At 41.4% G+C, this 17,063-nt stretch overlaps 2 protein-coding genes across 2 annotated transcripts; both read left to right on the forward strand.

Moving 5' to 3' along the window:
* Nucleotides 1–205: 205 nt before the first annotated feature.
* Nucleotides 206–9,635, forward strand: slc10a4.L (solute carrier family 10 member 4 L homeolog). Its single transcript, XM_018229702.2, has 3 exons — nt 206–929; nt 7,036–7,246; nt 7,928–9,635. Exons 1-3 carry the CDS (start codon nt 421–423, stop codon nt 8,438–8,440), a joined length of 1,233 nt encoding a protein of 410 aa, XP_018085191.1. The 5' UTR covers nt 206–420; the 3' UTR covers nt 8,441–9,635.
* Nucleotides 9,636–12,096: 2,461 nt separating this feature from the next.
* On the forward strand, nt 12,097–16,226 carry zar1.L (zygote arrest 1 L homeolog). The gene is made up of 4 exons (XM_018229714.2): nt 12,097–12,799; nt 14,864–14,956; nt 15,228–15,302; nt 15,925–16,226. The coding sequence occupies exons 1-4, from the start codon at nt 12,173–12,175 to the stop codon at nt 16,066–16,068; spliced, it is 939 nt and encodes a 312-aa protein (XP_018085203.1). The 5' UTR covers nt 12,097–12,172; the 3' UTR covers nt 16,069–16,226.
* The last annotated feature ends 837 nt before the right edge of the window (nt 16,227–17,063 follow it).

Here is a 17,063-nt window from a genome sequence, read left to right on the forward strand (position 1 = left end):
GGCACATGAAGGCTGGATGAGTGCTTTCATACAGATCCAGCTCCTTTTATTATCCTTGCTTATTTAAAGCAGGAGGTATTTTTTTCTTTTTTTTTATTACAAAGAGACTCGTAAGTCACATACACATATGGCACCAGCACGCTGGGTATAAAGCAAGAGAGCTAGATGGAAAGAGAAAATGGAATGGGCTAGGGGTGTGCTGGTGGTGGCTAGGGGTGTGGTGAGGAGGCTGATGTGAGCGGCTGCAGGGGATGTGATAGTAGGAGGGTGAGCTATACCTTGGCTTCTGGCTCCCTGATTACTGTCTGGCTGCTGCCTGAGGATGAGATAGGGACTGCCTGCCTCTCCTCCTCCTCCTCAGTAGCAGTTCATTCACAGACAAGTAGAGTTTATCAAAATAGCAGCTGATAGACAGTAGGGATGGAAAACTCAAGTGCAGCTCAATTGGATGTGATAACAAATTCTACTTATGGGGGCCTGGAAGATAATTTTACTCAAGGTTCTCTGCAGACGGATGATAAAGTTACTGCTTGGGACCAATGGGATCATTTCAGCACCATAGCTGTGTTACTACAAGAAGCGATGAAGAGTCCTACAGAGCTGCCCCTGTCTACAGCAGTTCCTTTCTGGGATAGCCCATTGAACCATGGTCTCAGCGTATTTGTTGGCGTGGCACTGTGTGTGACTATGCTGGGACTGGGCTGTACAGTGGAGATCAGTCAAATTGGGGATCATTTGAGAAGACCCATCGGGGTACTTATTGCCTTGATCAGCCAGTTTGTCCTCATGCCCTTGGTGGCCTTCCTCTTGGCTCTCATCTTCTCCCTCGATGAAGTAGCGGCCATCGCAGTCCTGCTCTGTGGATGCTGCCCTGGAGGAAACCTCTCTAACATCATGTCCCTTCTGGTGAATGGAGATATGAACCTCAGGTACCTATTAGAACTTTACCCACTAAAGGAAATAGGCAAAGGCAGATCTTGGGGTATTATATGTGCTTAGAAAAGCCACAGGTAAAGCTTTGGGCCAGGCACCACTGTATTATACTTATGTCTACTGGCTGTTTATTGGACAAGTTAGCTATGAGTTTTCCAAGGATAAATCTGGAGGGTCTCCCAGCACCACAATACTTGAACTACAACTCCCAGGGCTGATGGCAGCAGAGGGATCCTGAGAGTTGTAAGTCAAGGACAGCTGGATGGCCAGATATCTTTTTGTTAGAATATTAACTTTATTATACAAATTAATAATATTTACTTATTTGTTGTCTGACATAATCTTTGACCTTTAGCTTGATTACTGACTGATATGTATCTCATTACCAGCTAAAGGGTAGTCCGACCAATTGTTGGTCTGCAAGGGAAGAAGGGAAATTCGAAAACAAAATCTCTTAGAAAACTCCAATTAATTAAGGAATATGTAAAATAGCAGTTTTTCTTTAAATAAACTATTCTTGCAATGGTCCCACCCAAGACACCCAATATCAAGCTACAAACATCTGGGAATTAAACATTCAGAGATATTGTGTGGCTTCATGGTGAGAACATTTGGTTACAAGGGTTCGGCTTCGGCACCTGCCACACATGGTAAATATCTTGGATATGATTACTACAGTAATAAAGAGCTGTAAATAGACGCTTTCAGTCAGAGGTTGAGTCCTGCTATGCAGAATGCTCTCAAATCCTGCAGCAACATTTCCCATAGAATATTTTCCCTGTAATAACAAAACAATGCCTTATATTTGGAGGAAAGTTTCTCAGGATCAGAATCAGATGTAATAAAAATATATTTTTTTTAAAGTTTGAATGTATTGCAGTAGATTTATGTGTAAATGGAAGACCTCCTTGTCTGTAAAGCCCCATTTTATAGAACAGATCCCGTATCTGAAATAAGAATTGGTTTTTGAACACTATCAACTTTCAGTGCAGTCAGTCACTCCTGATAGTGTACTGCTCCAGTGATCAGAACACCAGTTCCCCTAAACAGGATGCTACTAGTTCTACAAAAATGCCTTTTGTGAATATATTGGGCTTTACTAGTCATACAAAGTCAAGGAGTTGATGGCATGCATAATATTTGGAACATAGCACATATATTATTGCCTCTGACTCAACCATTCATTTAAAAACTTGTAATGAATACACTGAAGGCAGACAATAGGTCATCCTTTCCTGTACTGAACCAGAATATAAAGCATCCTCCCCTGTATTGTGCCAGAATAGATCATCCTTCCCTGTATTGAGCCAGACTATAGAGCATCCTCCCCCTGTATTAAGTCCAGACTATAGGACATTCTCTGTACTGAGTCCAGAATATAGAGCATCATTCCCTGTATTGAGCCCAGGTTATAGACCATCCTTCCCTGTATTAAGTCCAGACAATGGAGTGTACTTCCCTGTATTAAGTCCAGACTATAGAGCATCCTTCCCGTATTAAATCCAGACTAAAGTTCATCCTTCCCTGTGTTAAATCCAGACTATAGAGCATCCTTCCCTGTATTGGGTCCAGACTAAAGATCATCCTTCCCTGTGTTAAATCCAGACTATAGAGCATCCTTCCCTGTATTGGGTCCAGACTAAAGAGCATCTTTTCCTGTATTGAGCCCAGGTTATAGGTCATTCTTCCTTGTATTGAGCCCAGATTATAGGTCATTCTTCCCTGTATTGAGCCCAGATTATAGACCATCCTTCCCTGTATTGAGCCCAGATTATAGACCATCCTTCCCTGTATTGAGCCAGACTATAGAGCAGTGATCCCCATCCAGTACCTCATGAGCAACATGTTGCTCTCCAACCGCTTTGATGTTGCTCACGTTGGTCTCAAAGCCAGGCTTGGAGGCAAGTTTTACTTTCATAAAAACCAGGTCTATGGCCAAACAGGGCCTCTTGTAGGCTGCCAGTCCACATATGGGCTACCAATAGCCTATCACAGCCCTTATTTGGCAATACCCAGGAACATTTTTCATGCTTGTGTTGCTCCCCAACTCTTTTTACATCTGAATGTTGCTCACGGGTGAAAAAGGTTGGGGACCTCTGCTATAGAGCATCCTCCCCCATATTAAGTCCAGACTAGTATAGAGCATCCTTCCCTGTATTGAGTCCAGAATATAGAGCATTATTCCCTGTAATAAAGCCAGATTATAGGTCATCTTTCTCTGTATTGAGCCAGACTATAGAGCATCCTCCCCTGTACTGAGCTCAGACTATAGAGCATCATCCCTGTGGATATTTTTGACTCTACTTTGTTCCCTTACTGAGCGATACAAATCCTTTGTGGGAAAAAAAACCCAGCCCTTGCTAGTGACAACATCGTATCTCTTATAGAATGATAAGAGCCTAGCAGGGTTCCAGTATTATTATTAATTTTATTATTATTAAGCTTTGCAAAAACGTATGAAACGTACTGTATAAATATATATAAATCTTGAAATGAATTTCCATATCAGTATATTCTTTATAGTCACTGAATTTAAAGGTAGAGTTGAACATGCCATTACAACTAAAAATATAAACCTAGTAACAGAATTAATTTTCCAATACACAGAACATTTATTGGTGGGATCTGCCATTTGTCAGTACAAGTGTATAGCTAACTGGGTCATTAAGATATCAGGCTCTCCTGTTTAAGTTAATTGTGCATAACTAATTTGAGTCAACGGTGCTCAGATACTAATGGGTCTAAGTGCAAAAAAAGTCTGCAGTTTACAGTTTTCCCCTCACAGTGCAGCATATATATCCTTTGCTCCAGTTGCAAAGCACCACATTTTTGTGCCATAAAATTCATTCTGTGCTAATAACTGGCACATATTTGCTCCCTGACAAAGTGGGAATGATGATGATACGATGATGAACGTTGCACATGATTTTAGGGTACAAATAAAATGTAGTACATGGACCCAGAGAGCAAAGAAAGCTTTGACTTTACATTAAATTGATGCACGGTCCATCCTACATATAATCCATAAATAAGATTTCACAGTTTGACGTCATATATTGACAAGTTCGGCAATGCCAGTTGGGTGTGGGTGTTTGTGTATTTTCAAGAAAAATCATCACTCAAATAAAGGGGAGGGTGTCCGATCCTGCAAACACAGTAGTTCATTATTCTTACTAAGCCAATGAGTCATTTTCGCCCTCCCATGTTATAATTCATAGATGGATCGAATCCTCACAATGACACTGATTTACACCAATACGATTGTGCTGGGAGCCCAAATATAGGCAGAGAGAGTTACATTATAAGTAGCGATTTCATTACTGTCTGCGTCATTCAGTACTGGTACAGGTATGGGACCTGTTATCCAGAATGCTCAGGATCTGGGGGTTTCTGGATAATGGATCTTTCTGTAATTTAGATCTTCATACCTTAAGTCTACTAAAAAATCATGTAAACATTAAATAAACCCAATAGGCTGGTTTTGCCTCCAATAAGGCTTAATTATCTCTTAGTTTGAAGTACAAGGTATTGTTTTATTATTGCATGGAAAAAAGGAAATATTTTTTCAAAATTTGGATTATTTAGATAAAATGGAGTCTATGGGAGATTCCGTAGCAGCTTTTTGGATAACGAGTTTCCGGATAACGGATCCCATACCTGTATAGGATGAATTATCCGGAAAACCCATTATCCAGAAAGCACTGAATTACAGGATGCCAGTCTCCGATAGACTCCATTTTAACAAATAATTCACTTTTTTTTTTTTTATGATTTCCTTTTTCTCAGTACCTTGTACTTGATCCCAAGATATAATTAATCCTGATTGGAAGCAAAATCAACATATTTTACGGGTTTTATTAAGCTATAGATTACTTTTTAGTAGATTTAATGTATGGATATTCAAATTACGGAAGGACCAATTATCTGGAAAACCCCAGGTCCAGAGCATTCTGGATAACAGGTCCATGACCTGTATTTGCATGTAATATGTATGTATGATATATTGAGGCCATCACTAACTGCTCAGCTGCACCCCCTGCACTAAATAGCTGTCTGTTGTACTGTATATATGACATTCATTCATGTGAATGTGGATAGAGCAACACCAATGATTTACCAATGGCAACACAATCGCAGAATTCCTATCTGCAGATAATCACTAGGTCTGCTCAGGATATATTTGAGCTTGGGGAAAATGTCACAGCTACATGAAAAGATTATATATTTTGTATACACACAGATGTTACATATAATATTCCCTTATGATAGGGCTGAACTGTACGGCTTGCTACATTCATAATTAGTTGGAAATGCAAATAACACCATAATCTCCAAATCTCTTCCATTCACAAAAAGATATTGTATATATTTGCAGTTTCTTATCAGAATCCAATTTCCTTTTTTTACTGTTGTCACAATCAGAAAAAAAAACCAGGAAGCTGCTCCTGCCATCCTATTGTAACATTACTGGAAGAACCCCACAGGAAATTGATTAAAAAACCACCAGTCAGACATGAAAGCAGAGGAAGAGACATTCACTCATTCATTAATGAGACACATTCATTACATAGCCATAAAAAAGTAAATATTACCATGAGAATATTATATATTGTCCTATGTAAATGAGAATATATATATATATATATAGAGATATATACATATATATATATATATATATATATATATATATATATATATATATATATATATATATATATATCATAGGACAGAGCTGGGCTTGTGCCTATTTTCTCTGGATTAATGGAAGCTTCTCTAGGAACAAAGCCAATTAGCTTATAGGGTTATCAGATCTATAAGTACACGGAGCAAATCAGTTATATTTGAGATGGACATAAATTGATCAACCATCAAGGTATCAGAATGAGCAGCTTGTGCAGAATTGCTCATACCTGGATGATGGACAAATACTGTTGCTCCAGATCTTTTGATGTACCCATTTACAAGGTGCACTGGCAGACCATGCCTTGCAATAGAAAGAAGCGGTGTTTCTGGATTAAAGGAGAACTAAAGCTTAACTAAAGAAGTAGGCTCACATTCCCCCATATGTAATAAAAGATAACAAGTTTGCCCAGGAGCAGAAACCCATAGCAACCAATAGGATCTTTGCTTTTAAACAGGTGACCAGTAAATTATACCTTCTGATTGGTTGCTATGGGAATTTTGTTTATGTGCTGCTTCATTATTGACTTGTTTATGAAAAATAATAAACACGTTGTAAAATGGAAATGGTTGCTATGTCTTACTGCTCCGGGGCAAACAGTGCCTTTTATTACATAACCCCCATTATGTTTTGGGCTTCGGTACCAGCCCAAAGCAACCATAGCCCTTTAGCAGTAAAGATCAGTGTCTCCAAAGATGCCCCAGTAGCTCCCCATCTTCTTTTCTGCTGAATCACTGCACATGCTCTGTGCTGCTGTCACTTACTGAGCTTAGGGACCCACTCACAACATACAGTACACATAGAATAGAAATGTCACAATATAAGGCTGATTAGTAATTAATACAGATAATTACTACATGGCAGCACAGAAACCTGTACAGTTAGCATCAAAATTTAATAATCAGCCCTGTAGCATCAGCTTATATTACAGACAAACCTCATTTTCTGCTGGATAATTAGTGACGAGCCCTAAGCTTAGCTTCTCAACAGCTGCTCAGAGCCTACTGAGCATGTGAGTGTCACAGACACTTTCCAAGATGGTGACCCCTTGTGACAAGTTTGAAGTCCTGGATCATTGCTGCTATTGACAAGCTGAAACTTTAGACTGGTGCAATAAGTTCAGTATATAAAATATGGCATTTTTAGCCATATTCATATTTAAGGTTTAGATCTCCTTTAAGCCCTGTGCCATCCTTGGATAACTTACACTGGCAGATGCAGTGGATAGAAAGTGTTGGATGCATTTATAGATGATGAAAATATACAAGGTTATTAATATTAAGGAAAATGCCAATGGGGTTGATCCATGGACTCATTGGATTAGTATTTTGGGGTAAAAATGGACTTCATCTGTTTTAGAAAAACTATGGACTAAATGAGGCTTTTAAATGTGTTATACATCACTCTGTTTCTCATTGCAGTATCATCATGACCATATCATCCACTCTATTAGCCCTTCTGCTGATGCCCCTCTGCCTGTGGTTTTACAGTCGCCCGTGGATCAACACCACTCTGGTGCAGTTTTTGCCTCTGGGCGCAGTGACCCTCATGCTCTGCAGTACTCTCCTGCCTATTGGTCTGGGGGTCGCCATACGTTACCGCTACGGCAGGATTGCAGATATTCTACTGAAGGTAAGAGGGAAGATCCAGAACTCTAAGGCTGATGGCACAGTGGTGTTTGCTATGCCCACCACGTATTTCCACTTCAATAAAAATTCTCCTTAAAAATATCAAGATGCAGAATTCCCTCAGTCGAGAGCTGACCTGGATTTTTAGGGATTTGTGTTTTATTTGTTTTGGCAGTTAGAATGGAGACCCAATTAGCCTGATTGATAGCTCTCAGGCACACAAAAAAATACTAAACCTGAAAGATTGATATTACCGCCGCTCTCTTGTTCTGATCCCCTCTACCTCTGTATGGCACTCTCGTAAATATTCTCTGTTTCCATTGATTGGCGCTATCCTTTAATAACCAGCAATTCATAAGCAGAGAATGATGAAGATTCGAGGAGGCTTAGCCTCCTCACAAAGTTTTCAACTGCTAGGTATCCATATATATTTATTAGATGATCAGAACTATAATACCACGGCCTGGGATCAAGTCGGCAGGGACACCATGACCATAGTATACACATAACATTTTAAGATTTAGTTTAAAGTCAGAATAGAATGGCAAATTGTTTAAAAACTACAAACACACACAAAGAAAACCCAAGGCCAGAACGAATGTTAACCAAATCATATGGGCACTTGCGTTCCATCCAGGGTTTATGAACTGGGGTTCACTTTATTTTCCCCTTCATTTGTTTTTAGGTTTCCCTCTGGTCTCTGCTAGTGACCTTAGTCATCCTCTTCATTCTCACTGGAGCAATGCTCGGACCTCAGCTGCTGGCTACAATCCCACCCTCAGTGTATATTGTTGCCCTGATGATGCCACTTATAGGCTATGGATTGGGATATGGCCTGGCTACTTTATTTGGCCTGTGCCCAAAGGGCAGAAGAACAGTGTCTCTGGAAACCGGATGCCAGAATGTGCAACTATGTACAGCTCTGCTGAAGTTGGCCTTCCCACCCCACCTCATTGGCAGCATGTACATGTTCCCATTGCTCTATGCCTTATTCCAGGCCTCGGAAGCCGGGATCTACGTCTTAGTCTACAAACTTTACAGGAAAGAAGTTCTACATAAGACAGAATCTCTGGATGACGATACCGACATTTCCTTCAAAAGACTTAAGGAAGAGGAACCCCCTGAAATGTCATATGGGGCAGTAGAATCAGGAGAAGCGAGTTCTATTAATATGGAACTAGAGCAGAAACCAAAGTAGTTTCTAAACATGTTGGTGAGTGACAGTTGTTAACACCATAGTGTTGGAATTGTTAGCCTGCTGCCCACTGCCCACTGCAGCAGCTAATGTGAGCTGCTGGGAAATGTAGTTTTGGTGGGCTGTAGGTTGATTATCCCTGCAATAATGTATTAGCGAATTCACATGAACTGTGCCAAATATCTTCATTGATTTGTACAGAGGGACCTGGAAGAAGACGACACTGACATAGTAGACATTGGACTTCATAAATTATGTTTATATGAATTATTTGCATCTAAACCGATTCTGTTTTTGTGAGTGAAGTTAGTGTGGGAGATGGGGGTGTACTCTGAAAAGCATATTAGTTATATAGCATCAACCTATCATTCACCCCCACACACTAGGGTCAGTTTTGCTTGTATAGTGGGAATAAACCGAATCTGGAAAAAACCCACAAAGACACAGGGGAAGACGTACAGACTTTGCATAGTGTATACTTTCAATACATTTCCTATGGTGAAAACTCTAAGACACTGACTGCCTATTATTGTTAAAGGAGAAGGTACTATAAATATTTACTTTATATTTATATACTCACAAATGTTCTTTCCTATTTTTGTCCTATTTTTGTCCTATTTGCTATGAACTATTTGGACCCTGCCCAATTCCTAGATGCTTCTAAATCCCTCCTACAGGCCCATGGAAACATCGGCACCAGGCACAAAATGGATCATTGGATGCTTTCCTGGACAGACAATTGCACTTTAAGGTGGTTATAGGGACTTTATCTGAGGTATTAACATTGAGGTTTATTGGACTCAGCAGTCTGAGTGTGGGCAGAGGGAGGTCTGCATGGAGGCCAATGAATAGGCCCCATGCTGGAAATACATTATGGCTAGAATTGATTATACCAAATAGTGCAGATAACTGCAGAATGGTTCACAATTATCACTATTACAGAGTCTCCAAACTGGGTGTTGTTTTTTAATTTGCATTCATGTTTTTTACATTAACATAATGGAAAAAGGGAAAAGCCATAGATTTCATTGCTGTGCTGCTCTGGGGTATTATGGGTCATTGATGCATGTTTTCTGCATCCAGTAGCATTTTTTATCTGTTTTTGATTGATTTGTTTGTCATGATCAGAACCACGGGTTGTGGGAAAGGGGCAGATACTGAATAAAGAGCAAATAAAAAGCATTATAAAAGCCCAAAAGAGTTGTGTGCAAGATTTGTAAATGAAATGCAATTGTATACTTTATATGAATTTTCCCAGGTATACAAAATACCCATACAGGAAGCCCTTATAATTATAAACAGGCTGTAATAAAAGCTTGCTACTGGTCTCGTAACCCAATCAACGGTTAGCATTTACTGGTCAGCTGTTTGAAAGCCCACATTGGACTGGTTGCTATAGGTTACTAGGCTTGGGCAAACTTTTACATTACCCTAAAAGACCTTTTGTGCAGCGTCAATCTTGAGGGTCCAAGGCCAACCAGGGCTTCCTCCACAGGAGTCCCCATCCGTCCTGGCCCCCAGCCCAACCCCCCAGGCCCAGATTTGTGGGAAGGCCGTACAGGCCCGGGCCTAGGACTGCAACATTTTAGGGGTGGTATGCTGTCCAACGACATTTTAATTTTTTTTAAATGGCCTGCATGCCTAATCCCCATTGCTCCAGCAAATGCGCTTGCGAGTTGCAGGCGAGAAGCCCACTGACCTAGGAGTGGACAAATTAGAAATCCGGCCCTGAACCCCCCACTGGGCCCCCAGTCTTAGCCACCCCCTCCCCCACACCCGCGTGTGTAACTTTTTTCTAGTTACACCCATGATAGCGCCAGAGGTGAGATCAGGGGCAGCACGGGGTCTCAGATGGGTGTGGGTCTGGGTTAGAGGGACCAACTCGGTTTATCTGGTCAGCCCAGTCCGACCCGGCTTCTGTAGTCTGGGTTGCGTCAGTCATGTGATGTCACATAAAGAGCAATGGTCTCCAGGGGCCCATACAAGTTAAGGAGAACACAATTACCAGGACACAAGGAAATACTTACTTTTCTTTGTTGATGTGTACCTGAGTTAAATGGTCCATCCACTGGGCTCTAGGCAATTTATAAAGGCACAGGATCTATTATCTGGAATGCTTGGGACATTAAATACACCCAATAGGATTGGTTTGCCACCAATATGGAGTCATGCAGCTTAGTTACCATCAAGTATAAGCTACTGTTTTATTATACAGAAAAAAAGGAAATCAAAACAGAACTATTTGTTTTAAGTGGAGTCTATGGGAGATGGCCTTCCTTTAGTTTGTAGCTTTCTGAATAAGAAATAATTTACTTGTACTACCATCCACATCAAGTTCAACATAATGCCAAAATTTAGTTTGGTATTTGACTAATTGTCATACTTCCTGACCATCGGGATATATATAGGTTAGGACCTGTTCCCCAGCCAGAACATGCTTGTGTAGGACCACTTGTACAGTATGCATCAATTCTGCCCTAACCCTGACTGGCTGGATATTGTAGCATTGGCCAGTGTATGGCCCCTTTAATGGGGTTGTTCACTTTCAATATAACTTTTAGTATGATGTAGAGAGTGATATTATGAGGCTATTTGAAACTGATTATTATTTTCTTTTTAGAATTATTTATTGAATTTATTTATTTTGTTCAGCAGCTATCCAGTTCAGAATTTCAGTAACTATCTGGTTGCTAGGGTCTACATTTTCCTAGCAACCAGGCAGGGATTCCAGTGAGAGACTGGAAGATGAATAGGAGAGGGCCTGAATAGAAAGTTAAGCAATAAACAATGAAATTGTAACCCCCCCCCATTTGAATGCTGTAGAGTAGGGGTCCCCAACCGCCTAGCCCACTACCAGGCCCTGGACATACTTGAACTGGGCCGCTGAGCCGAATTTGACACGGAGCCCCTGAATTTGATGTTGCTTGCAAAAACTTAGGGCCTAACAGCAGTCCCTGGGGCAGAAAAAGGTTGGGGTCCGCTGCTGTAAAGAGTCAGACGAAGGCAAATAAAAAACTATAAAAACGTTTTAAAAAGTAGATCAGTTGAAAAGAATTCTAGAACATAAAAAAAGTTAACCTGAAGGTGAACTGCCCCTTTAAGATGTCACAACATTAGGATTTCACCTAGACATTTTTAGGCGTCAGAAATCTATCTTGCAAATGGTCTCTGTAATTTTTGGGCTCAGGGGGGTTTGGGAATTGATTATAGTCATGAGTCTGAGTAATTACCATCACTGGGGCCCTTTGTCCTTTCTATTCCACAAGTATTTTTACAGGGGAATAGTAAAGCAGTGAAGGCTCCTCTGTGTGTAGCAGTGACAGTTAAGTTGTCCATATGTACTCACACAGCCTATAGAACAAAGTGTGGGAAATGATCAGCGAGTAGGTTTGCTGCATATTGATTCAAAGTGGGGCTTTCAAATTCCAGCTCACAGGGAACTACAGAATTCACAGGCTGGATTGCCCTGATTTAGCCCTATAGCCAGAGTTGCTTACGGTAATATTAATTTACCCCATTAGTCACAGCTCAGTATATGAAGGTTAATTTACCCTGCTTGATTATTTCTCCTTATACTGTATGGTTACCAACCCCAACAGAACCAAATACCAACACCCATACCTGTTTTCTTCCTAGTGAAGCTTAGATTCAGTCCATGAGGGGCAACACCTTGATTATTAATGAGACCAGCCCCTACTTAAGCAGGCAGCTGGGAGTTGCTGTTAGCCAGACATTATGGCTAGCTTCTCAGAGGAAGCAATGGATAGCTACATGTACCCAGCTTACAATCCTTATTCGTATAGGTACATGACTCCTAAGAATAAAGGGATGAGCTGGAGACAGAAGAACTATTTGGCCAGTTATGGAGACACTGGGGACTACTATGATAACTATCAGAGGGCTCAGCTGAAGGCCATCTTGTCTCAGGTGAACCCCAACCTCACTCCGAGGCTGCGCAAAGCAAACACAAGGGATGTGGGGGTACAGGTAAACCCCAGGCAGGATGCATCAGTTCAGTGCTCCTTGGGGCCCAGAACTTTACTCAGAAGGAGGCCTGGGGCCTTAAGAAAGCCACAACAATCTCCACCAGAGCAAGGAAGCCCTGCCTCCCCCACAAAGACTGTGCGATTCCCCAGGACTATTGCAGTGTATTCACCTGTGGCTGCTGGAAGGCTGGCTCCATTTCAGGATAAAGGGGAAAATCTGTCAGAGAAGACTGAGGCGCTGAGAAGCGAAGGCTCCAGAGGAGAAGGTGGGAGACCGGAAGGAAAGCAAGAGGATGGAGAGATCAAGGAGCAGACTAAGATGGACAAGGCAGACCAAGAGGAAGTGGCCCCTGATCAGACAAGGCCAAAGTTCCAGGTTTGTATAGTTCCCTTCAGTTGTGTCATGTAGTTCAGCAATATCTGTAGGGCTATAGTGCTTAACCCACAAATGCCAAACACTAGTGCTGGGAACTGTAGTGTAACATAGAGAGGCAACCTGTAGCATCCAGATGCTAGGCTATTTATTTGGAGCCCTTCCCCTTTTTAGTGGATTCAACTAGGAATTTATTATTAATTTAAGTTGACTCTAGTTGCCCCAGTGCAAATATAGCCAGTGTTGCTGGCAAAGCAGCCCCATTGTTCCTTAACTAAGGGCTTCTCATATTAATCATTAAAGGGGTGGTTTACCTATAAATTACTTTGAGTATGATGTAGACATTCATATTTTAAGACTATATGCAATTGGTTTTCATTTTGTTTTATGGTTTTTGAATTGATTATCTTTTCAGTCAGTAGCTTTCCAATTTTGAATTTCGGCAGCAGTCTGGTTGCTGGGGCCTGGCTTACCCTAGCAACCATGCAGTGTTTTGATTAAGCGTTTGGGAAATAAATAAGAGAGGGCCTGAACAGAAAGAAGAGTAATACAAATGAATGGTGCAGTGCTACACAATATGTTGGCGCTATTAAAATACATGTTGATAATAATAATGACAAAAAAAACCTGTAGCCTTCCAGTGCAATATTTTTTTTTTTTTTTTTGCTGGGGTCGACAAATAGAGGCAGGAATAAAGCTAAATTCAAAATTAATAAGAGATAAATCATAAAGACCAATTAAAATGGTACTAAGAATAGGACATACTAAAAGTTTACATAATGATGAATATCCCCTTTGAGCACAAGCTGTTCACATGTAAGTGCCAAACGCAGGTGGAATGTGGCATGTTGCATTTCAGCTGTGTTCGGGTGTGAGTACAGCCCCCTTCACAATAATTGAGTGCATCGACTCCTGCGCTCCCCTGCGGCTGAACGGAAGAAAGTGCAACCCAGGGGAGCGCAGGTAAAACCACCAGTGTGTAAAAGCCTTAAAGGAATAGTTCAGTGTATAATGAAAAACTGGATAAATACATAGGCTGTTCAAAATAAAAAATGTTTCTAATATAGTTAGTTAGGCAAAAATGTAATATATAAAGACTGGAGTGAACAGATGTCTAATAAAACAGCCAGAATACAACTTCCTGCTTTTCAGCTCTATAACTCTGAGTTAGTCAGCGACTTGAAGGGGGGCCACATGGGACATTTCTGTTCAGTGAGTTTGCAATTGATCCTCAGCATTCAGCTCAGATTCAGAAAGCAACAGATATGACCCATGCGGCCCCCCCCCTCATGTCTCTGATTGGTTACTGCCTGGTAACCAGGGTAACCAGTCAGTGTAAACCAAGAGAGCTGAAAAGCAGGAAGTAGTGTCTGACTGACATGTTATACATCAAATCACTCCAGCCTTTATACATTACATTTTCGGCTAACTAACTATATTAGAAACATTTTTTATTTTGCACAGCCTGTCTATGTACACAGTTTTTATTTTTACACTCAACAATTCCTTTAAGGAAACAGTCTGCTCCATGTCTGGTAACCATTGGCAATAATCAGAAATATTAGGCTTGGGCGAATTTTACCCGTTTCATTTCGCCAAAAATCCACCACGTTGAAATGTCGTAGATGCCCATTAAATTTTTTTTTTTCCGCACACCACCATACAATTCTATGGGAGTCATTTCTGCAGCGAAAAAATTTGCCCATCCCTAGTTATTATAGGTGGAGCTCTATTCAAGAGGAAACTGTGTTTGTTGCACTTATACGTGGGGTTTCTTGAGTTATCATCCCCCACAGCAGCCCCAGTAGAATGAACCTCGTCAAAATTAACCCTCTGTGTTCCTGATTACCTCTCAAATCTATACCATGCCACATGTTTACAGGCTTCCAACAGCCATAAGTTTGGTGAGAGCGTTGGGTAGGCCATAGACCATCAGTCAGATGTACATAATAACTACCAATTATAAGTTTGGTCTCTCCTAGGGCAGTGTGGATAATGTTTATCCTTGATATGTGATCCAGCTGCTGTTTCTGTGCAATATAATTAATAAGGGTGTGTTTGTTGCAGTTTCTGGAGCAGAAGTATGGCTATTATCACTGTAAGGACTGCAACATCCGATGGGAGAGCGCCTACGTGTGGTGTGTGCAGGGAACCAATAAGGTACCGTAAGCTGTTGGGGGGGGGGGGGGGTTGGACTGAACACCATTAGTTAATTAACTCTTGTTGCCAATGGTGTAATTAGAAATGAATGGGCCCCACAGCAAATCATTTTTCAGACCACTAAAATGTCGAGATTGACCGGTTTTACCAATATTTATTTTAACTGTATATGAATTAGGGCCTCACGGGGGGCCCCTGTATTACTGAGCCCCCATGCAGCCGCAGGGTCTGCTTCCTCTGTAGTTACGCCCCTGCTTGTTACTCATGGCAGGTGTACTTCAAGCAGTTCTGTAGGACGTGCCAGAAATCCTATAATCCCTACCGTGTGGAAGACATCATGTGTCAGGTAAGGGGCCCCTGCGTGTGTTTCTATGTCTACCCTAAAAAAACACAGTTGTACTAGAACTCCCAGCAGCATATGTTTAGATGGTTTTTGAGAGAGGGCCTACAGCAATCTTATAAAATACACTGTTTGCCCAGAAGCAGTGACCCATAGCAACCAATCAGCAGCTGGAATATACAGTCACCTGGCTAAAAGCAAACATCTCATTGGCTGCTATGGGTTTCTGCTCCTGGGCAAGCTTAGCACCTTTTATTACATATGGGGGACTTCATTGCTGAGGGGGGGCCCATATAGAAGCCCACCCTGCCAGGAGAATGTGCTAGAGCCACCATTCTCATATTCTCATCCCCCAAAGCCTCAAGGCTGTGTGTAGTAAGGCCATAGTCCAATGAATAATGGGCAATGTAATCTATGGCCCTTCAGCTTCAATTTGTACCTTTAGGCAGGTACTGGGAGTTGTCAAGCCCACAGTTTGGCTAGTGTTAGTCGCTATAGTTACATGAGGCAGAACTGGGCACCCCTCTGAGTGGCTGCCAGTGTAGATCCACTATAAATGATGAGAACTGCGGCTGACTGAACCACTAAAAATATCTGTACAACTGAGTGACTGCACATTTCCCCGCAGAGCTGCAAGCAGACGAGATGCATGTGTCCAGTCAAACTGCGCCACGTCGACCCCAAGAGGCCCCACCGCCAGGATTTGTGCGGGAGATGCAAAGGCAAACGGCTCTCGTGTGACAGCACCTTTAGCTTCAAATATATCATTTGATTTTGTCGTGTAATTCATACACCTTTAGCCACGTTAATTAAGCCAGGAAAGTGCTTCATTTATGTTTTTTGTTTTTGGAGGAGACGACTAGGAAGGAACTGTTCATGCAACACCGCAGGGCTCGCTTTCTTGTACTGAATAAACAGGAACAGAGGAAATGTGACTTGGGTCTGTTCATTAATTCCCTTCCAGGACTGTGCCACTCATACAGCAGCCCTATACAATCTCTCTAGTCTAATATAATCTATCTATCTATCCAAACTGTACTGGAGTAACCAGGAAGCTCCTAGGAAAGCTACTGTATTCTAGATCCTTGCATTTCCCATGGCACCCAAGCTGTAGGTGAGCTACAACTCCCAGCATGTATGTAGAAATCCATACATTTAAGAAAAGGTTGATTCACTGGAAATGTCCCAGTTATCCTGTTCTAAATTGGCCTTTTTTTCTTTAACCACTATTGACTTGCTTGCCATCTATTCTGCCGCTTTACTTCTTTACAATGGGGGTCAGAGATCTCTGTAGCCAAAACACTTGATCTGCGAGGCAACAATGTTATTCTTTTTTGTAATAATAATCTTTCTATCCAGTCTCTCATTCATTTTCCAGTCTCTTATTCACACTGCTGCCTGGTTGCTTGGGTAAACTAGACCCTAGCAACCCTATAGATATATGAAGGTTAATGCGAATGCATTATTGGTACAATTACGCGGCTGAGGGAGTCTTTAAAAATGGCACTTGTATTGATGGGTAATTATCTGTTATTTACTTAGCACAGATCTACTGGAGTACTTGACTAGTAAGTAAATGCATACTGAGAATCCACCCCATGCTGTTACTACTTTGTGATGTGTTTGCCCTGGAGTCATTGCTCTGGCCCAGCTTCAGGCAAAGGGGATGAATTTTGGCATGGAAATGCTTCCATATGAATTTTTGCACCAAAATATGCTGCGTGCCCAGGCCCCCGGCCTAATGTAATGGCTCAGGTACATCACAAG

Source organism: Xenopus laevis, chromosome 1L (assembly GCF_017654675.1).
Source record: "Xenopus laevis strain J_2021 chromosome 1L, Xenopus_laevis_v10.1, whole genome shotgun sequence".
Taxonomy (NCBI): Eukaryota; Metazoa; Chordata; class Amphibia; order Anura; family Pipidae; genus Xenopus; species Xenopus laevis.